This window comes from Bufo bufo, chromosome 2 (genome assembly GCF_905171765.1).
Source record: "Bufo bufo chromosome 2, aBufBuf1.1, whole genome shotgun sequence".
In the NCBI taxonomy this organism is placed as follows: Eukaryota; Metazoa; Chordata; class Amphibia; order Anura; family Bufonidae; genus Bufo; species Bufo bufo.
This window is the reverse complement of record NC_053390.1, coordinates 728,626,411-728,650,109: the sequence shown is the minus strand read 5'-3', so window position 1 is coordinate 728,650,109 and position 23,699 is coordinate 728,626,411. Positions and strand designations below refer to the sequence as shown.

Below are 23,699 nucleotides of genomic sequence, written 5' to 3'. Positions count from 1 at the left end.
TGCGGTGCGGAGGCACAGAATGGAACCCCAGGAAACACTCCATAGTGCTTCTGTAGTGTTCAGTTCCGTATCTCCGGACCCATTGAAATGAATGGGTCCGTATCCGTGATGCGGAATGGCCATGGAACAGTGCCCATGTATTGCGGATCCGCAGATGCTGTCCGCATTACGGCAACGGACAGCACATGTTTGTGTGCAGGAGGCCTTAGTGTGCATGATAGGGGTTGTAGTTTGACAGCAGCTGGAGGTTGCTGATCCCTGGGGTTCATGCAGTTCCTGTACCTATTAACCCTGCATGTGATTCTTGTATCAGGCTGGAGGAGGTCAGTGCACAGCCACTTACCACTGACTAACCTATGACATCTACACAGAGACCCCACTACTGCTGCCTCATAAGAGGAGGAGGAGGGGGCAGCAGCTGCAGAGGAGGGGGCAGCGGTGGGCAGGGGGAGGTGGCGGAGAAGCCGTTGCTACAACTAAAAAGTCTCAGGGTTGATACAGCGGCGTCCCTAACACCCGAGCAGAGCAACAGTGCCACACAGATTGCAGGACGCGCCCCTCTGCATAAAAGGCGCAAGCCACAGCCCAGCGACATTTTATCCCGGGGACCCGTCCACTGCGCGCAGCCATGGCAGACACTCTGAGGAGGCTCAGCAACAGCGAGACGTGCAAGCTGCTGCAGGACAAGCTGGAGGACTGGTACAAGGACTATCATGTGAGTACCATGCACGGTCCTGTATGTGACATGGGCTGTGATAGTGGGGCATGAGTGCCTGTCAGTGTGCAAGTACGTGCCCTCTATGTGCCCTGTGTTATACGGGTCCCGCTGGGCACTTCTCAGCAGGTACAGCCTGTGTAATGGGATTACATGATTACTGTATCTGTGTGTACACAAGCCCGGCCGGAGAGAGAGCGGTAACCAAGGACGCTCGTTGTCATGGAGACAGGAAGCTCGTTCAAGGCAGAAACCAGTGCCAGCTCTTATGTTATAAGCAGAAGTGACTACTCAATGCAGGAGAGGACTGTACCCACCACACTGCACTATACCAGTATATGACTGTACCCACCACACTGCACTATACCAGTGTATGACTGTACCCACCACACTGCACTATACCAGTGTATGACTGTACCCACCACACTGCACTATACCAGTATATGACTGTACCCACCACACTGCACTATACCAGTATATGACTGTACCCACCACACTGCACTATACCAGTGTATGACTGTACCCACCACACTGCACTATACCAGTGTATGACTGTACCCACCACACTACACTATACCAGTATATGACTGTACCCACCACACTGGACTTTACCAGTGTATGACTGTACCCACCACACTGCACTATACCAGTGTATGACTGTAGTACCCACCACACTGCACTATACCAGTGTATGACTGTACCCACCACACTGGACTTTACCAGTATATGACTGTACCCACCACACTGGACTATACCAGTGTATGACTGTACCCACCACACTGCACTATACCAGTGTATGACTGTACCCACCACACTGCACTATACCAGTATATGACTGCACCCACCACACTGCACTATACCAGTGTATGACTGTACCCACCACACTGCACTATACCAGTGTATGACTGTACCCACCACACTGCACTATACCAGTGTATGACTGTACCCACCACACTGCACTATACCAGTGTATGACTGTACCCACCACACTGCACTATACCAGTGTATGACTGTACCCACCACACTGCACTATACCAGTGTATGACTGTACCCACCACACTGCACTATACCAGTATATGACTGTACCCACCACACTGCACTATACCAGTGTATGACTGTACCCACTACACTGCACTATACCAGTATATGACTGTACCCACCACACTGCACTATACCAGTGTATGACTGTAGTACCCACCACACTGCACTATACCAGTGTATGACTGTACCCACCACACTGGACTTTACCAGTATATGACTGTACCCACCACACTGCACTATACCAGTGTATGACTGTACCCACCACACTGGACTATACCAGTGTATGACTGTACCCACCACACTGCACTATACCAGTATATGACTGTACCCACCACACTGCACTATACCAGTGTATGACTGTACCCACCACACTGCACTATACCAGTGTATGACTGTACCCACCACACTGCACTATACCAGTGTATGACTGTACCCACCACACTGCACTATACCAGTGTATGACTGTACCCACCACACTGCACTATACCAGTGTATGACTGTACCCACCACACTGCACTATACCAGTGTATGACTGTACCCACCACACTGCACTATACCAGTGTATGACTGTACCCACCACACTGCACTATACCAGTGTATGACTGTACCCACCATACTGCACTATACCAGTGTATGACTGTACCCACCACACTGCACTATACCAGTGTATGACTGTACCCACCACACTGCACTATACCAGTGTATGACTGTACCCACCACACTGCACTATACCAGTGTATGACTGTACCCACCACACTGCACTATACCAGTGTATGACTGTACCCACCACACTACACTATACCAGTATATGACTGTACCCACCACACTGCACTATACCAGTGTATGACTGTACCCACCACACTGCACTATACCAGTGTATGACTGTACCCACCACACTGCACTATACCAGTATATGACTGTACCCACCACACTGGACTATACCAGTGTATGACTGTACCCACCACACTGCACTATACCAGTGTATGACAATGTCCATTAGACTGCACTATACCAGTGTATGACTGTCCATTAGACTGGACTATACATGTGTATGACTGTACCCACTACACTGGACTTTACCAGTATATGACTGTACCCACCACACTGCACTATACCACTATATGACTGTACCCACTACACTGCACTATACCAGTATATGACTGTACCCACCACACTGCACTATACCAGTGTATGACTGTACCCACTACACTGCACTATACCAGTATATGACTGTACCCACCACACTGCACTATACCAGTGTATGACTGTACCCACCACACTGCACTATACCAGTATATGACTGTACCCACCACACTGCACTATACCAGTGTATGACTGTACCCACCACACTGCACTATACCAGTGTATGACTGTACCCACCACACTGCACTATACCAGTGTATGACTGTACCCACCACACTGCACTATACCAGTGTATGACTGTACCCACCACACTGCACTATACCAGTATATGACTGTACCCACCACACTGCACTATACCAGTGTATGACTGTACCCACCACACTGCACTATACCAGTGTATGACTGTACCCACTACACTATACCAGTATATGACTGTACCCACCACACTGCACTATACCAGTGTATGACTGTACCCACCACACTGCACTATACCAGTATATGACTGTACCCACCACACTGCACTATACCAGTGTATGACTGTACCCACCACACTGCACTATACCAGTGTATGACTGTACCCACCACACTACACTATACCAGTATATGACTGTACCCACCACACTGCACTATACCAGTGTATGACTGTACCCACTACACTATACCAGTATATGACTGTACCCACCACACTGCACTATACCAGTGTATGACTGTACCCACCACACTGCACTATACCAGTGTATGACTGTACCCACCACACTGCACTATACCAGTATATGACTGTACCCACCACACTGCACTATACCAGTGTATGACCATGTCCATTAGACTGCACTATACCAGTGTATGACTGTCCATTAGACTGGACTATACATGTGTATGACTGTACCCACTACACTGGACTTTACCAGTATATGACTGTACCCACCACACTGCACTATACCAGTATATGACTGTACCCACCACACTGCACTATACCAGTGTATGACTGTACCCACTACACTGCACTATACCAGTATATGACTGTACCCACCACACTGCACTATACCAGTATATGACTGTACCCACTATACTAGACTATACCAGTGTATGACTATGTCCATTTAGACTGGACTACACTAGTGTATACACCAGATGAAGGGCCACTGCTGCACGGTTCAGGCATCACATACATCTACATCTTGTTGAGACCCAGTGCACATGGTAGTATTTCCTTCTCCTAGTTTTATACATCATTATGCTATTTACTTCAGCAGATACAATAAATAAAAGTACTTTGCAGTTTTGAGGTGTCTTTTTTGCCTACTGCATTTTTGCGACCAATGTGTCCATTTTAAACATAATGAAAATTTTGAAAACAGTACAAGGGCTGTAGTTTTGGGCCACATCTGATCTGGGTTTTTTGAAGATCGGATGCAGACCTATTCATCTAAATGGGGCTGCAAAAGATGCGGACAGAACTCCCTGTGCGGTCCGCATCCCTAGGGCCGTTCTGTGCCCCCTCAAAAAATTAGAACATGTCTTGTTCTTGTCTATTTTGCGGACAAGGATAGGACATTTCTGTGAGTAAAAAAAAAATGGTGTCATGCAGTCGTCGGTATCTGTGTTTTGCAGATCCGTGATTTGTGGACTGCAAAATGGATACTTTCGTGTGCAGGAGGCCTAAAGAACCTGCAGTTTTAAGGTTCAATATAATTATTACTATTGGAATTATGTTAGTCCTCTGGGGTTTAGTTCACACGAGGAGTACTGATGGTTTTTCATTCAAGTTGAATCAGTTTTGTCTGCGATTGCGCTCACTATTTGTGTTTTTTTCACACATATGTAGTTTTTGATTAGTTTGATTGCATCTGTGCAGGAAAAATGAAAGAACTTAAAGGGGCTGTCTCACTTCAGCAAATAGTATTTATTATGTAGAGAAAGTGAATACAAGGCACTTACTAATGTATTGTGATTCTCCATATTGCCTCCTTTGCTGGCTGGATTCATTTTTCCATCACATTATACTCTGCATTGTTTCCATGGTTATGACCACTCTGCAAACCATCGGTGGTGGTCATGTTTGCACACTATAGGAGAAAAGCACTAGCCTGTGTGCGGTCCCACGGTCCCGGCCACCAGAAAGCCTTATGCATTTTCCTATAGTGCAAGCATGACCACCACCGATGGTTTGCAGAGTGGTCATAACCATGGAAACGATGCAGAGTATAATGTGATGGAAGAATAAATCCAGCCAGCAAAGGAGGCAATATGGATAATCACAATACATTAGTAAGTGTCTGGTATTAACTTTCTCTACATAATAAATGCCATTTGCTGAAGTGATTTGTAGAAACCACTGAGGCAAACTGAAGAAAAGAGCTTGTGTGAAAGAGCCTTGTGCTAATTTTACAAGAGCGAATTTTCCATCCGGATGTGTTGTGTTTCGCAAATGGACAGGCCCGTTCATTTCAGAGGGTATATGCTTATCCACGTCGTTTTTCACGCAGCCCTTGGCCATAGAAATGAATGGGGATGTGTGAAAAAAAAAATATATGGATGCAATGCGTTTTTCACTGATGGTTCCTAGGAAATGTTGATTGTTATTCTTCAGTTTTTCTTCATGCGTGTGAAAAACCAACGCAGACAGATGTAATCCGGAAGGAAAAAACAGAAACACTGAACGCAATCCCAGACAAAACTCATTCTACTTGCATGAAAACCATCAGTTTTTCCCCTGAACAGATGCTGACGCGTTTCGTATCGCCCATGTGAAAGAGGCCTTGGTGTTCAGCATCATATGTAGTTTTGGTTCAGTGCGAGTTACTATGGTACCAGCCTAATTTGGCATCGTAATGACCCAGGCAATCATCTCTCCTTATTCGTCCCCCATCCACCAATCTGTAGATTGTGGGAAAAATGGTGACAACAGGTTCTGCTCCTGTATGTCATTATGGGAATGCTCTCTTTGTCTTGTGCTCTGGGAAGCATGTAGTGTAACTTGGGATTCTCTTTCCTAATACTAGTTCTGCTCAAAAGCTAATGGACCCCAGAGAAAAAGTTCCTTTCCCCTCATAATACCCTCATCTCCCTGCTGGTATTTGGGAGTGAAGGGGTTAATGGCAACTTTCCTAGTGGCCTGAGGCTGTAATGGAGTTAAAGGGGTTTTCCGAGACTTAAATGACCTCTGGATAGGTGATCGGTGGGGGTCCATCACAGAGGGCCCCCGCCGATCAGATGTTTGAGAAGGCACAAACGCTCACAGTTGCCCCGCGGCCTTCTCTCAACCTTCCCTAGGCCAGTGACGACACGTTAATCGGTGACATAGCGTAAATGCAGCTCGGCCCCATAACGCGATACCAAGCACAGCCGCTATACTATGTACGGCGCTGTGCTTGGTAAGCAGAGCGAAGGCCGTGGCGCTCACACGAGCACTGGTGCCTTCTAAAACCGCTGATCAATGGGGGTCCCGGGTGTCAGATCCCCACCGATCAGATACTATTCAGTATTAAAGTCTTGGAAAAATCTTTTAATGCCCAATGTTTATCCTAAATCCTATATAGGAAAAACATGTGACATTTATATAATATGTGCACTACTAAGGAAATCCGGAAACACGACCTGTTGGCGTACTTGAGGAATGGAGTTGATAGGTATTGAAAGGGGTGCCAGTGTGCCTGGTGATCTAGCGAGCGTAGGGGGGGTTGCATGGTGGATTGGTGGGAATGCATGGTGTTGGACCCCCCCAATTTGGATATTGATGACCTATTCTGAGCATATGAGCTTGGAAAACCCCATTTAAAGAGGACCTGTCGCCTCTCCTGACATGTGTGTTTTAGCAACCACTTGCATTCTGGGGAGTTTGGCAGGTGTTCATACCCTCCTCTTCATTGAAAGAAACTTGCATGCTCGGCCAAGTATGTGCAGTATGTTTATGGTGGCGTTATGAGAAATAGATGTTGGCTGAGAGTAAACTGCTCGTGTTTCTTACTCTACGGATGTCGGGCATATAGTAAATAGAGCCTGTGTGTACTTCTATTCTGTTTTCTGCTTGCTGACATGAATGGACTTGCAGCCGCTTGCTTTTGCTCTGATTGTTGTCCAGTTACTGTAATCACAGATTGAGATGGATTCCTCCCACTTAAAATTAATGGTCTGTCAGTATGGTTGCCATGTAATATAATGCATTGGCAGGCCACGTTAGTAGAAACCACAGAAGTGTAAATGTAAAAGTATTTAACATTGTAATCCGCATAGAGATACGAGTCTACAGTCACATAAAAACTCTTCCCCTCATTTTTGAGGTCTCCTATTATTACGTACGTTTTACACGGAGTGCTTTTTGGTCTTCTTTGCATTAAATGTAATAAGGCTTCGTTCACATGTTAGTTTGGTAAATCCCGAACAGACTACCGGAGTTACTGTATCCGACATAGCCAATCCCTGCCAGGCGCCCATTCACTCTAATGGGATCTGGCGGGTTTCTGGTATAAATGCATGCTTTCTGCCCAAAAAAAAAACAGACTGCGGTATTTCTTAGTCAGAAAGCCGACTTTTATGCTGGAAACCCGCCAGATCCCATTATAGTGAATGGGCATCCGGCTATGCCAGATACGGTAACTCCGGTAGTCTATACCTCTGCCGAAACAGATTACCAGATTTACCAAATGTAGATGTGAACAAAGCCTTAACAGACAATGGCAAGCTGAGTTAACATGTAACATACCATAGATTTTTATTTTTATTTTAGCAAACCGAAGGCAGGCTAATAAAATCATAAACTTAAAATCACATTCACGGCCCCCTCCGATTCATTGCTTCTCCTTTCTCTTACCCAGTAGTGATGTATTAATTTGGCTGCAGAAGTGACATCCCATAATATAGCTGCAGCCAGTTGTTGGCCTCAGTGGTGTTCAGCACGAGACTGCTGAGGCCAGGGATTGGCTTCAGCAGTGTATGAGGTGTCACCTCTGCAGCCAAAACGATACATCACTGAGGAAGAGGAAGGAGCGGCAGCGCTGGATAGGTCTGGGAAGGTAAATGTACATTTGTTCCTTTTTTCATCAGCCTCCTGCAGTTTCCTAAAATAAAAAAAATAATAATTACTTGGACACACACTTATTATACATATTATATTTTTTTCATTCACAGATTAATTCATGTGATCAGAATCTGAACATTTGCTGTGAACTTCTTGAGCTGAATTCGAGGATCCAGGGACAGCTATTTACAATCCTCAATGTCACAGCAAGAGAAGGTAAGAAGGTGAAAGGTGAAAACAGGGACCCTCTATAATTCACAATTATAAATCATGTACTCTACACGTCTGGAGCATACATGTATGAGAGAGGTCCAATAGCGAAAAGAATCCCTCCACGAGAATTCACGAATATTTAGAATATAGTGCTATATATTCGTATTCGCGAATAGTGTTGAATATTGAATAATCGCGAATTTATCGTGAATTTTTCGCGAATTTATCACAAATATATTACATTGCCGATTTTTGCAATCCAGTAAACAGTGACTGGAGATCACGAATTTGCGAATTTATGGCGAATATTCAGACAAAAATTTGCAAGATATCGTGAATTTGAATATTGCCTATGCCGCTCATCACTAGTCTTGACCGAGTTGACAGCTGTAGACCCTCTGTTCCTTCCCCTCTATTCCACTTGTACCCAGTGTACACAGCACAAGCTGGAAAGTTCTCTCAAGAAAGGGGATGTCTTAGGTCATTTTCTTAAAAACATTCCCTTTAAAGTGCACCGAGTGTAGAGAAGGGGAACCCTGCATATGTTCATATCTCTCATTGGAAGGGGCCAGTAGAGCCTCTACTGCAGGTATCCTTAAAGGGGTTGTCCAAGTGTTTAATACTAATGACCTATCCTCAGGATAGGTCATCAGCATGTGATCGATGGGGGTCAGACTCTCTGCACCGTCGACATTTAGCTGTTTGAAGAGGCTGTGGCACTTACCAAGCACAGCGCCGTCCATTGTATAGTGGCTGTGCTTGGTATTGCAGCTCATCCGCAGTCACTTGAATGAGACTGAACTGCACATAATCCATGTGATTGATAAACCTGAAGTCACTGGCCTAGGAAGGGGCTTTGGTGCTCATGGAGCCCTACGGTGTCTTCAAACAGCTGATTGGCAGAGATGCCAAGAGTCAGACCACCACCGATCTGGATATCATAGAGGGGGGGTTCCCTGCCCATGAAACCCCAGAATGGAGAGCCGCTTTGTAGGTGGACTCAAGATCACCATTTGAATGGATGCTGCAGGAGAAATGTCAAGCTGTTTGCTGGGCTTCCAGGAGTGGGACCCAGGACCATCGGTTATCATCTTGGGGCCTGCATTCTGAAAGAGGTTGTCTCTGTGATAGGAGAGCCCCTTTAATGTACATTATCATTTTACTTGTCACAACAGTTGAGCTCTGGTATTTTTCATGAATACAAATTAATATTTCATTATTTTTAGACGTAATTATGAGTTATAAACATGATTACTTCTCTTCTATTAAAGGGGGTCAGTATGCAGGAGTTGAAACACTCAAGAGTCGCTTTCTACCTTGGCTTGGTACCTGCTTCTCCAACTCTTCCTGTGCGGACAGTAGCTTTTCTCTTCTCCAGGTACATCACCATCACTGAATATATTGGTGGTTCATCAGTGAATATCAATGAACCTGCGGGTGTATTCTAAGGCCCACAAGAGGGTAGTTGGTGCAAATTGAGTGCCTCTTAATAAATTGGGGCATTGTCTGACTGTTGGAATGTCTTTTTATGCCTGCTATTAGCAGCTGTACATTGAAACTAGTAATTTGTGCTTTTTTAGGGTGCATTCACACATCAGAAATTTCTGAAAATCAGTTGTTTCAGTGACGAACACATGGATTTCTGCAAGCCCCAAACAAATAAATGGAACTGATTTTCAGTTGCAGAAAATGTGAAGCTACCCTTAAAGGGGTTGTGCAGGATTAGAAAAAAAAAAAAGGGTCTTCTTTCTTCTAAAAACAGCACCGCACCTGCCCAACTGGTTGTGGGTGGTATTACAGCTCAGCCCCATTCACTTAAAAGGCTTCTGTCACCCCACTAAACTCATTTTTTTTTTGTGTACTTATAATCCCTATCCTGCCATATATCTATACATTATGTTATTAATCATTTTCGTTCAGTAGATATGTCAAAAAACTTACTTTTATGATATGCTAATTACCTGTCTACAAGTAAGTAGGGCGTCTACTTGCATGTAGCAGCCGCAGAAAACTGCCCCCTCCTCTTGTTGATTGACAGGGCCAGCCGCGATCTCCTCCTCCGGCCGGCCCTGTCAGCATTTCAAAAATCGCGCGCCTGTCTTGATTCGGCGCAGGCGCTCTGAGAGAAGGAGGCTCGGCTCCTCAGCACTCCCTCAGTGCGCCTGCGCCAATGATGTCACCGAAAGAGAAGACGTCATCGGCGCAGGCGCACTGAGGGAGTGCTGAGGAGACGAGCCTCCTTATCTCAGAGCGCCTGCGCCGAATCAACACAGGCACGCGATTTTTGAAATGCTGACAGGGCCAGTCGGAGGAGGAGATCGCGGCTGGCCCTGTCAATCAACAAGAGGAGGGGGCGGTTTTCTGCGGCTGCTACCAGCAAGTAGACGCCCTACTTGCTGGTAGACAGGTAATTAGCATATTATAAAAGTAAGTTTTTTGACATATCTACTGAACGAAAATGATTAATAACATAATGTATAGATATATCGCAGGATAGGGATTATAAGTACACAAAAAAAATAAAAATTGTTTAGTGGGGTGACAGAAGCCCTTTAAATGGAACTGAGCTGCAAAACCAGATAACCCATGGATAGGCATGGCACTGTTCCTGGAAGACAGCAATCATGTATTTCTAAGGGTGCGGCCTCACGATCTGGCTTCCTGATGCAGTGTTGGAAGCCAAAATCAGGACTGGATCATAAAAGGAGAGAAAGTATAAAGGACAGATACAACTTCTCTTGTTTTTTTGTATTCACTCCTGGTTTTGGCTTCCCAAACTCCATACAGAAACCCAACTGTGTGGCTGAATTCGGCGTAGATTCCGCACCGGCCACCCCGGAGACAGCCTCCTACTGTTTTCAGTGGGATGCTGCACTGCCATTCATGCGACCTCTGTTTATTGCTGTGACCACCTCAAGAAAAGACATGACCCTTCTTGCCACAGTCGCAGACATAACTGGGACTTTCCACTGAAAACAATTTTCTTTGTGGCTGCCCAGTGACTTTTTGGAGCGAAATACAAAAACTCAATCTGTCCCTAATCCTAAACATTCCCTTTAACCTTTGACTTGATAAATGAGCTGAAAAATACATACAGCTTCACAGCACACACTTTTCTGAACAGTTTTAATTTTAATTTTAATATCTTCGCAAATTTGCAGTAACAGGCGTAAACTGAATGATAAAAGTGGGCCTATGTGTTTTATTAGAAACCACCATGTCTCTTCCTTACCATCTAGTCTTAGGGTACTTTCACACTAGCGTTTTTCTTTTCCGGTATTGAGTTCCGTCCTAGGGGCGCAATACCGTAAAAAAAAAAACGCTTCAGTTTTATCCTAATGCATTCTGAATGGAGAGCAATCCGTTCAGTATGCATCAGGTCGTCTTCAGTTCAGTTCCTCTTACGGTATTTTGCCGGAGAAAATAAAGCAGCGTACCGGATCCGGTACCAAGTGCGCAGACCTTTAAAAATGTGAAATAAATAAATACCGGATCCGTTTTTCCGGATGACACCAGAGAGACGGATCCAGTTTTCAATGCATTTTTTCAGCTGGATCCGCTTCCGGATCAGGAAACAAATGCTATCCGACCGTTTGCATACGAATTTCCAGATCCGGCAGGCAGTTCCTGCAACGGAACTGCCTGCCGGAATCCTCTAACGCAAGTGTGAAAGTACCCGTACCATCATGTCGTTCTTATTAACCCCCAATAAAATATTTTATTGATACAATTACATGAAAAGTAAAGAACTGAATGTGTACTAGCGTGCTAATTAATTGTAGATACTAGAACTAATTACCAGCCCCATCCCTCACATTCATGTGAAGTGGACATTGTTGCTTTCAGTTTGGCAATGTTCTTATAATGGTTGAGGAACCAATCCAATTATCTCACACTTTAATTACTCTCATTTACAAAAGCCTGTGTATTAGCACATACAGGTATTGGCCATTTGTAGTATATTTTTATATTTTAGATAAGATTATGTCGAGTACATAGTGGTGACCATTGTACATAATGAATATGGCTGAACATGGACCCAACCTGTAATCTCTTGGACAAGTAAAACTAGGCATGGATCTGCAAAAACGCTTCTGTTACCATAATACAACCGCATGCATCCGTCATGAACTAATCCGGTTGTATTATGTCTTCTATAGCCATGACGGATCCGTCTTGAACACCATTGATAGTCAATAGGGGACAGATCTGTTTTCTATTGTCAGAGAAAACGGATCCGTCCCCATTGACTTACATTGTGTGCCAGGACGGATCCGCCTTGCTCCGCACCACATCGCGGACAGATAAACGCTGCTTGCAGCGTTATTCTGTCCGCGATGGGAGCGCAACCAAACGGAACAGAATGCCTTCTGGTGCTCTCCGTTTCGTTCAGTTCAGTTTTATTCCCATTGACAATGAATGGGAACAAAACTGAAGCGTTTTCTCCCGTTATTGAAATCCTATGACGGATCTCAATAGCGGATTTAAAAACGCTAATGTGAAAGTAGCCTAAGTGCTTCAGTTGCTGTAGCATTAAATGCGATAGGACTTTTCTTGTGAGAGTAAAATGATGATATGTTTCAGGAATCTCTGGAAAGGGACAAACGAATGAGAGAACTGTCATCTTCCCAAGAAAAAGAGCTGCACAAGCTGGAGACTCAGTTAGCAACTACACGCCTGGATCTAAACTCAGTGAGACAAGAGTAAGTTACAAGTCTGCATTTATAATGCTGTATATACACTGCTCAAAAAAATAAAGGGAACACAAAAATAACACATCCTAGATCTGAGTTAATTAAATATTCTTCTGAAATACTTTGTTCTTTACATAGTTGAATGTGCTGACAACAAAATCACACAAAAATTAAAAAATGGAAATCAAATTTTTTAACCCATGGAGGTCTGGATTTGGAGTAACACTCAAAATTAAAGTGGAAAAACACACTACAGGCTGATCCAACTTTGATGTAATGTTCTTAAAACAAGTTAAAATGAGGCTCAGTAGTGTGTGTGGCCTCCACGTGCCTGTATGACCTCCCTACAATGCCTGTGCATGCTCCTGATGAGGTGGCGGACGGTCTCCTGAGGGATCTCCTCCCAGACCTGGACTAAAGCATCTGCCAACTCCTGGACAGTCTGTGGTGCAATGTGACGTTGGTGGATAGAGCGAGACATGATGTCCCAGATGTGCTCAATTGGATTCAGGTCTGGGGAATGGGCGGGCCAGTCCATAGCATCAATGCCTTCGTCTTGCAGGAACTGCTGACACACTCCATCCACATGAGGTCTAGCATTGTCTTGCATTAGGAGGAACCCAGGACCAACCGCACCAGCATATGGTCTCACAAGGGGTCTGAGGATCTCAGCTCGGTACCTAATGGCAGTCAGGCTACCTCTGGCGAGCACATGGAGGGCTGTGCGGCCCTCCAAAGAAATGCCACCCCACACCATTACTGACCCAATGCCAAACCGGTCATGCTGGAGGATGTTGCAGGCAGCAGAACGTTCTCCACGGCGTCTCTAGACTCTGTCACGTCTGTCACATGTGCTCAGTGTGAACCTGCTTTCATCTGTGAAGAGCACAGGGCGCCAGTGGCGAATTTGCCAATCTTGGTGTTCTCTGGCAAATGCCAAACGTCCTGCACGGTGTTGGGCTGTAAGCACAACCCCCACCTGTGGACGTCGGGCCCTCATATCACCCTCATGGAGTCTGTTTCTGACCGTTTGAGCAGACACATGCACATTTGTGGCCTGCTGGAGGTCATTTTGCAGGGCTCTGGCAGTGCTCCTCCTGTTCCTCCTTGCACAAAGGCGGAGGTAGCGGTCCTGCTGCTGGGTTGTTGCCCTCCTACGGCCTCCTCCACGTCTCCTGATGTACTGGCCTGTCTCCTGGTAGCGCCTCCATGCTCTAGACACTACGCTGACAGACACAGCAAACCTTCTTGCCACAGTTCGCATTGATGTGCCATCCTGGATAAGCTGCACTACCTGAGCCACTTGTGTGGGTTGTAGACTCTGTCTCATGCTACCACTAGAGTGAAAGCACCGCCAGCATTCAAAAGTGACCAAAACATCAGCCAGGAAGCATAGGAACTGAGAAGTGGTCTGTGGTCACCACCTGCAGAACCACTCCTTTATTGGGGGTGTCTTGCTAATTGCCTATAATTTCCACCTGTTGTCTATCCCATTTGCTCAACAGCATGTGAAATTGATTGTCACTCAGTTTTGCTTCCTAAGTGGACAGTTTGATTTCACAGAAGTGTGATTGACTTGGAGTTACATTGTGTTGTTTAAGTGTTCCCTTTATTTTTTTGAGCAGTGTATAATGTTACATTGGTGTTCAGTTGCATGAAGCATTGGTCATTTTGAGATGCAAAATTTTGTGTTGATTACTTTCTTCATATATCTTGATATGAGCCAGATCTCCAATTGCAGATCTGCAAAACATGGATCACGGCCGTGTGCGTTCTGCATTTGGCGGAATGGAATGTCCTGCCCTCTATAGAACTGGCATATCCTTGTCCAATATATTTTTGCAGATGCCATGGAATGGACATACGGATGCGGACAACACACGGTGTGCTTTCCGTATCTTTTGCGGCCCCATTGAAGTAAATGGGTCTACATCCGATCCGGAAAAAAAAAAGCTGATTGGGTGCAGACTAAAACAACCGTCATGGACCTGAGCCCTTAAACCAGGAAATTGACTGCTAAACCAGATACAATACAATGCTTTGTAGGGCTAGCTCAGCAGAATGTAATGATGCCTATCACTCAGCGATAATTTACTTCATTCTGGAGAACAAGTTAATTGCACTGAGGACGGGCCCAATCCACTCTGTGCACCCTTGCTACCCCTGCCTCCTCTTACAGCCCCTCCCACTCCTCCTTAATTGACTGCATAATCATCTCGCCTGGCCCTGTCAATCAAGAAGGAGAGGGAGGGGCTGGCAAATAAGCAGGAGGAACAAGGGTGCACAAAGTGCATTTAAAGGGAACCTGTCACCAGTTTTATGGTGTCCTAACTAAGGGCAACATAAATAAGTGACTGATTCTCTTAGCACAATGCTGGGTCACTTTCTTTAATTGACCCAGTCAATCTGCCAACATCTTGTATTGAAAAGCTCCAGCTGATAATGATGAGTCATGAATATTCATGAGCTCCTGACTCTCCCCGCCCACCTGCTGCTAAATGACAGTTTGTTTCCATATGAACCAGCAGCAGGTGGGCAGGGGAGTGGCTATAGCTCTGAATTAAATAAACGCTGGACTCAATGACATCACGCTGGACTCAAATCAGCTCATTAGCATGCGGCATGCGACATCTTTGTGTGTATATTATGAGGTAACCATCTGTCACACCAGTAAGTGAATACATCTAAGGTACTTTTTAGTAGTTAATGATTGTATATAATTAGTTAGATTATAATCAAATATCCACATGACAGGTTCCCTTTAAGTACACATTTGCATATGAATTAAAAGAATGAAGCAACAGATCGTTAAATGAAAGGGATTGTTACATTCAGCTGAGCTATCCCTACAAGCCATTCATTGTGCTTGGTTTAACAGTGAATTTTCTGGTGTAGACTTCCCTTAAAATTCTAAAATTCTTGCTCTTTTCAGTCACCACTAGGGGGAGCTTACATCATACGATTTTATTATTGAATTCAGTATGTAAACACTGTCCAATAAGCTTCTAAGCTCCCTCTAGTGTTGTTTTCTCATTGACTGCTATAATTATTTAGAGAATTTGGGGCTCTATGTTAGAGACATGGAGCTCAGATCACTATGAAGAAAAGTTAGTCAATGCAGAATTGTGTACTGATTTCACCAGAAAACAAAGTGAGCATTCACTTTAATTTATTTATAATGTAAAATGTTGTGAACTTCAGTAAGAACACATATTTCTTCATCTTTACTTATAGCCTTCTTGAAGCTCAAATGGAACTTGAGGAGACTAAAACCAAGTCAGCAACGACTCTCCTGGCCACAGAGGATGAGATACTGCAGCTAAGAGCAGAGTAAGGAGAAACCAACTCACTCCTACGTTTTAACGTTTCAACCTTGTATTTATATTCTGATATAATTACAGTGGACTCTTTTTTTTGGTTAAACTATCGGTATTATATTCAATGAATTGATCTCACCATGACTACCCTACTTAAAGTAGAACCTGGCTGGGCGATCAATTGATCGATGAAGGTCACTTTCTTAAAACTCAAAGTGATGCCCGGTCAATGTAGAAATGTAGTATTTCATTGTGGCCATTTAAATGATGGCCATCGATGAAACACATGGATAGGTGAGGTCTGCCAGAGCTGAGCTACTGATGGAGGGGACCCCTTCTCTGGCTTCTTAGGGGATAGAAGTTTTCTTGCACAGGTAAAGCACAAGTAAGCCAATGATTATCAAAGCAATGGAATTACATACAGTAGTAATTGGGGTGACATTTCCTCCTATCTATATGTAAAATATTCAGAGGCTAGGTACTCCTTCACAACCCAATTTTTTTTAAATTGTTCTAATGCCACTAAAGTAATTTTTTTTGCTGAAGTGTTTATAAGATTAAAGCTGATCATGCATATTAATGTGCAGATCTGTCGGCTTTTTGCCGTCCGTCATAAAGGTGTTATGGGGATGTTCCAACATGTAGCTGTAATATACTGCCCTTAAATCGGATAGTATATTAAGCTGACAGATCTTAAATAAAAGTTATTGCTCCCCTCCCCCTGCGTCTTTATTCCAATGGGGATATTGGCATAAGCCACTGTCAGACGCCACTAGTACTGGCTAATCCTTGTTAATGTTGAAATCCAGTATTACCAGTTCTTCTGCCATTGGGAGAGAATTGGGTGGCCCACTTTAGATCATTGGCTGATTTCGCCTAAATCGGAGGTTCAGCCAAGTTTTTATCTAAATTGTTGGACGTTTTTACTGACATACATGAAGTCACCATGACAGAATATAATGGAGATATCTGTGTTTTGTTTTGGACAATTACAGTTTGAGAGCGGCTCATGAAAAAGTGGAACTGAGAAAACTAGAATCAGAGGAGGACTATCAACGCCGGATAAGACTGCTGAAGGATGAGATCTCCATTTTGTCAACTGAGAAGAGTATACTGCATGGAAGTTAAGTCAAATATGAAAGATATGAATGGAGCTTAGATAACCAGGGCAGAGGTGGAATGTGCCTAAGGGTCCATTCACATGTCCGTGGTGTAACGCGGACAAGAAAAGGACATGTTCTATTTTTTTCTGGAGCTGCGGACCGGAAGATCGGGCCCGCGCTCCGGAAATGTGGATGCGGAGAGCACATAGTGTGCTCTCCGCATCCATTCCTGCCCCATAGAGAATGAATGGGTCTGCACCCATTCCAGATATTGCGGCACGGATGCGGACCCATTCCATGGATGTGGGAATGGACCCTAACAAGTGACAACCATTTATCTAAGCTAGTCGTGTGCTTCCAAAAGGCTTCGTAGACTCATAGGGATGGCCAGAAGAAGACAAGTGGGTTGATGTCTTCATGGAACCAAATATGCTTTAATTAGTTAAAGGTAGTATGTTTTTAATCCAGGCCCAAGAATATAATATGCCAAATGGCATGACACATTCTGGGGCAGATTTGCTAATCCTGTGTAATATTTAGATATTGTAGACTAGACAGTTTAAAGATATGCCTAATTTATCGCTGTGGCTTATGCTGGATGATCAAATTTGTGCATTTGGCATGCATTGGTGCACGTCAAGCCATGTCACTTTCCCATCCACTAAGCCTTGTCAATGTTTAAAATGCGTAACAAATCAGGTACAAGGTGTGTAAACCAATTTTTGGCACAAATTAAGCCAGAAATGTGATGCATTTAACTTTGTAAATCTCCCCAAAAATGCATTTGTCTAATAACCCTTTACACAGGTTAGTCAAGGCAGAGATGGCATTCTCATAAATACACTGACCCCATTTTTGCCCTACAGTTTAGTTCCATTGCTATATGACAGGATTCCTGGATCCCGTTGCCAGTGAATTTAAAGGGAGTTTGTAATTTGAAAATGAACTATTGTTTAAATCAAGTTTTTATGTCCATGTTCATATCTATCTTTAGAAAAATCTATATCTTTAACAATTCCTGCCATTGTCACACTGGCCACTTGGCCTAAAATATGTCAATACTTCCTGTTCTTTGAGAGCAGCCACATGGGCCATAAACACAATGGACTTCCGGTGGACACATTCACTGCATTACTTAATCGCTCTGACGCTCCTGTGTCCCTGCGTTGTCTCTTGACCCCTGTGGGTCAGCAATCACTTGAACAGAGACTTCTGCAAGAGGTAGCTTCCTGATGGTTCCTCTGCAGAAGAGTCCAGATCCCTGTGTAGGGGTTAAAGTGTGAAGACTGGGAGAAGGGGGGTGCAGTTCAATCAGATAACGCCTTGGGGAGTAGCCCCAAGCCAAATCTGTTAAAGTGACACGGTGGATCCACATCCGCAAAATTAAATTGTCAAGTGTAAAAATTTTTTTACTAACAGCTAAGCCAACTTTAAAACAATAAAATAACTAATACTCAACAGCCTAAACCACCTACTGTCCACGACTGACTCCGTGCTGGTCTCTGTCAGGCAGCGGTCACACTCTGCTTATGCAAGTGACCACTGAGGCCACTCACTGATCTCAATGGTTATATTGCTTAGACTAGTGATTGGTCACAGCAGTAACGTTCTTAGATAGCATGTGACTGAGGCTCAGAAGTAAACTGAGACTGGTGTGGACTGGAGATGTTAGATCAATTTTTAATACACTGGACACCTTTAGGTTCAGAGGATGGACCTGCCTTCTGTTTGAACGAATAAAAAGAATAAGAAGAGGGAACAAGAAATATATCCAAGTTGTTATATTTATTGTCTTCTGTACACATCTTGCAGACTTTCCAGAAGCCGCTCTCCTAGTCCAATCCGTCACTCCAGCAGGTCAACTAGTCCATTCACCAGAAGCGAGTCACCAACTGCTGCTCAAATCACCAATTCCTCCCGCCATAGCCGTTTAATATCTCGTTTTAATGATATCTATGCCAATGATCGGCTAGATGCACAAAACCTACTGAGACGTTACGTTGAAGACCTAGAGATGGTGCAGAGGATCATTTTTATTTCTACTGTGGTAGGTGGAAGTTTAGTTGTAACTGAAGATTGATTTATTTAAAAAAAAAAAAAATCCTATTATAAAACATTTTGTCTATTTCTGTTGTTTGCAGGAATCGTTCCATGCTGCCAAGATGGCGTTCAGACAATTTAAACTACGAGTACGAAAGTCATTGTCTCCATCCCATATGGGACCAGAATCCCTTGAGGATGCAGTGATTGACTACATTGTCCGTAATCTGGATCTCTACGATGTCCAGTCCAGTGTTAATGTATGTATGGCATTGGGCACTGATGACATGCACACTATTTTGGCCTATTGCTTCTGCCTGATTAAATGACATTTTTTTTTATTTTAGGAGGTGATCAATGCCATGAATGTCAATCCTAAAATCTCATTCCCAGCTGACGTGGACTTCATTCTCATCAGTAGCTTTATCCGGGAGGTGTGTCGGGTTGCATTTGCCATGCAAACCCTTGAGGCCCCGTTAGATATTGCATTTGCCGTTGATGGAGAATTATTTAGTGAAACCAAGTAAGAAACAGTCTGCACAGTGAAATGCTGTTATTTAAAGAACACAAGTCTTATATTTTTATTTAAAGGGATTGGCCGAGATAATTAAAAATCTCTGACAGCAGCCAGAGTACTGGAGAAGTGCCACGGAGAATGGTACTGAAATAACTGCCATGATTTTATAACATTTTTTGCATATTGTAGGGCAGGATCAGCAACCTCCAGCACTCCAGCTGTTCTAAAACTACAACTCCCAGAATCCTCTTTTTACTTCTATGGGAGTTACAAGAACATCCAAGAAGGTGTGCATGCTGGGAGTTGTAGTTTGACAGCAGCTGGAGTGCCGAAGGTTGCTGATCCCTATTGATTTTTAATTATCACTGAAATGAATAGGAAGCACAAAGCGCATGCGTGACCACCCTTCCATTCACTTCTATGGGGCTTACGGAAATGCACAGCTTTTTTTCGGCACTCCCTTAGAAATGAATGGAGGGTGGGTCACTTTGTGGGCTCCGTTCTAAGGGTAGGTGCAGGTCCCAGAGGTGAGACCCACACCTATCAGACAATGAGGGCATGTCTTAGTGATATGCCCCCAATGTCCAAGATGGGACAGCTCCTAACAAGTGCATTAAATTTCTACATCTGGAGCATGGACAACCCAACGATCCACTAAGTCTATTAAGAGCCCCGAGCATCTTACTTCACTGGACCCTTTACTTTGACTGAGGTCTGAATTGCCTGTCTTACTAAATCTGCCACTGTGACTTTAAGAAACTATATGGCAGAAAACCATCCTTGTAGCTTATTGCAGTAGATATTGTATGTATGGAGACGTATAGAGCAGAATCCTAGGCCTGAATGCAAAATCTATAACATGGCTCCCCGCTATCATGTAGCATATATGCTGCTTGGTCCCCTTAAGGGCCCCTTTAGTCTCCAGGTCTTGTTTGTAATTTCTACCACTGCATCTACTATAGCTATAGTCCTGAGCAGCATGTTTAATAGTGCCATGTTTGTGCATTTAGATATCGTCGTACATATGACTCTGAGCTCACTGCTCCTCTGATATGTTATCACGTGTGGCCGTCTCTGATGGAAAATGATGTTGTCGTCGTGAAGGGAGAAGCTTTGACAAAGCGAGGTGCACTGGTAAGTCTAAGGTCTTCTACATCATTCTCCTCCGATTCACACAGGACTATTGCATGCCAATTATACAAGCTAAAGAGGAGACAGTACTGGACAGTCTTCATAAATATAGCAAACCTGAATTAGCACAGCCAATGTGCTCGTTCTACATACATATATACACAAAAGTTGAAGATCCATGCGTATAACTATATGATGTATGTGATATTACAGTTTCTTGTACAATTACTTTTCAGTGGAGCTCCTGCAAGAGCAGAAGTAGAAGCTGCAGCCCTCTACGTTCTCGATCAGTCAGCCCAGGCCGGACCTTGGTAAGCACCCAAGTTCATAGTTAAAATAAACGTCACTGATTAAATGTGATACTCACAATGGTCACTTTGATTTATAATCAGAATGGGTCCCGTGCTCCTATCTGGGCTATAGGTGGAGCTGCAGTAACGCAGCGGTACCGCACAGCTGCACACTTAATGAATATTAGTAAAAATATTATTTTTATCTAATTATCATCTAATCTATAGCACGATATTGAGCTATCCACAATACCGGTCAATTCATTCTCAATACAGATAGCTCAGTTCTCAGGTTGTTCTTACCGTTCTTCCTGCAGTCGCCTTCATGCACATATAACTGGGTACAGTCCTCACTTGATGTTTCCTTCCCAGGAGCTTTTACTTTTCTTTGCTTTAGAGTCCTCCAGAGTCCCCCAGCCGGTGGCACTTTTCCTTGTGTATTTCTGTAACGAGAAGAAGTGCCACCGGCTGGAGCACGACTCCAATGCCGTACAGAGGACCCTAAGGGCCCATTCAGACGGCCGTAGTGCTTTGCGGATCCACAAAACACAGATACCAGCCGTGTGCGTTCCACAATTTGTGGACCGCACATGGCTGCAGCCATAAAAGAAAATGCCTATTCTTGAATAGTACATGTTCTATCTTTTCCACGGAACGGAACCACGGATGCGGACAGCACACGGTGTGCTGTCCGCATCTTTTGCGGCCCCATTGAAATGAATGGGTCCGCACCTGTTCAGCAAAATTGCTGAACGGATGCGGACTCATTTATACGGCCATCTGAATGAGCCCTAAAGAAAAGTAAAAGCTCCCGGGAAGGAAACCTCTATTGAGAACAGTACCCAGTTATATGTGCATGAAGGTGACTGCGGCAGGAACAACCTGAGAACTGAGCTATGATGATAGAAATTAGTTAGCGGGGACCAGTGGAGCGCAATAACTAAATAATATGTTTACATTAAAGAACTTCTCTACCTACCTGTGGATATGCTGAGGTGGAAAATGGCCTGGATAGATTGCTCCCAAGTCCTCATACTCCGCTATAATAGTACTGCATCTCAGTGTGGCCATATACACTTCTGAATAAAAAAATTTCAGTATATACTTCTCGCATCTATCTATCCATATTAAATACAGTAGAACTTTCCACAACTTAAACTTTTTTACACCAATATTTACATAATTGATATATTTCTTCTCTCCGAATGTGTTGTCAGGCATCCAGAAGCCGTAGCCCATCCCCACGAAGAAGTGGAACCCCACGTAAGTTATATGATAGTCACCGTCTCGACCTGTCTATGTTAAGTGCATAAAGACACAGCCTCAGCGATATGAAAGAAGCGACTTATTGCAGGAAGGAGGATACAGCTGCCTACCCAATAAACCAAACTGAAAAGCTAAAAAATGTTTAACTTGCATTTGTAGCAGAGCTAAGTAGTTTTACTAGAGTTTACGAAGTCTTTCTTTCCATTTGAGGATCAGCAACAAGTTGGTCACTTTGATAATCTGGATGACCTATTCCTCTACAGATAATCCCCACATGTTTTCTCCTTTAGGATTCTAGGTGGCTTTGTGCGTGAAAGCTGTCCATCATGAATCGGTCAACGTCAGTGGTGCTTCATGTGTTCTTCAAAGTACCTCAGACCTTCATTGTCGAAATGTGAATTACTCTTGAGTTATCGGATTTTATACATAGTGTGTTTTATGACTGCATTGTGAACAATACTAATGTACTTTTTTGCTGATTTTTGTAAGAGAACTATGATAATTATAATGTGAGTCTCGTGATCCGTAAGGTGTGTGCAGTGTCAGGTTTGGGAAGGTGTCTCATCACGTGGTTATTAAAGAAGAGGTCTTAGCAGAATCATAAAGGTTGTGGAAGCATTTGTGTTGTGTAATTACTGTCTGGTAATGAGTCAATCAGATTATTTTTACTAAGTACCGGTAATCGAAATAAAGAACTATTTTTCCTATACACGTTCTGAATGCGTGATAGCATGTCATATTTTCTTAAGCAGGATACTGTATATGTAAAAAGCAGCACAGCAACTAAACAATGCAGAATAGCCTCAGCTATCATTACCATCATGTCTAATAGGCAGTGGCGTACATAGAGAAGTAAGCATCCAACGAGGTCCCCACACAGGACATAAGGGTTTCCGCCTAAACCCCTTTCAATGTCCCTTGGGACATTTTTCCACTGCCTCATTTGCCAAAAGTTGTTCCTTTAGAGCAGGGGTGCACAACGTTTCCTGGTTGGGGGCCACATTGCCAGAATGAACCAATGACGAGGGCCGAAATAAAAATTTAAAGGTGTTTTAACAACTGAAATATTGTACTTATGGCATATTGAACACACATTATATACCATTAATGTCTAGTTACACTTCAAGGACTCCCATCTAATGGCAGAAATACATGTAAGCAGCCACAAGACATAGGCATACATGTCTGTTACCAGATGGTTGGGGGCCGCAC

The 23,699-nt window shown here is 43.8% G+C and overlaps 1 protein-coding gene across 1 annotated transcript; it reads left to right on the top strand.

Annotated features, from left to right (window-relative positions):
- Positions 1 to 556: 556 nt before the first annotated feature.
- SPATA18 (spermatogenesis associated 18) lies at positions 557 to 23,466 on the top strand. The gene is made up of 13 exons (XM_040420546.1): positions 557 to 715; positions 8,027 to 8,132; positions 9,401 to 9,507; positions 12,714 to 12,832; positions 16,058 to 16,153; positions 17,136 to 17,264; positions 19,056 to 19,290; positions 19,385 to 19,543; positions 19,631 to 19,806; positions 20,811 to 20,934; positions 21,168 to 21,242; positions 22,439 to 22,484; positions 22,778 to 23,466. The coding sequence occupies exons 1-13, from the start codon at positions 629 to 631 to the stop codon at positions 22,783 to 22,785; spliced, it is 1,467 nt and encodes a 488-aa protein (XP_040276480.1). The 5' UTR covers positions 557 to 628; the 3' UTR covers positions 22,786 to 23,466.
- The last annotated feature ends 233 nt before the right edge of the window (positions 23,467 to 23,699 follow it).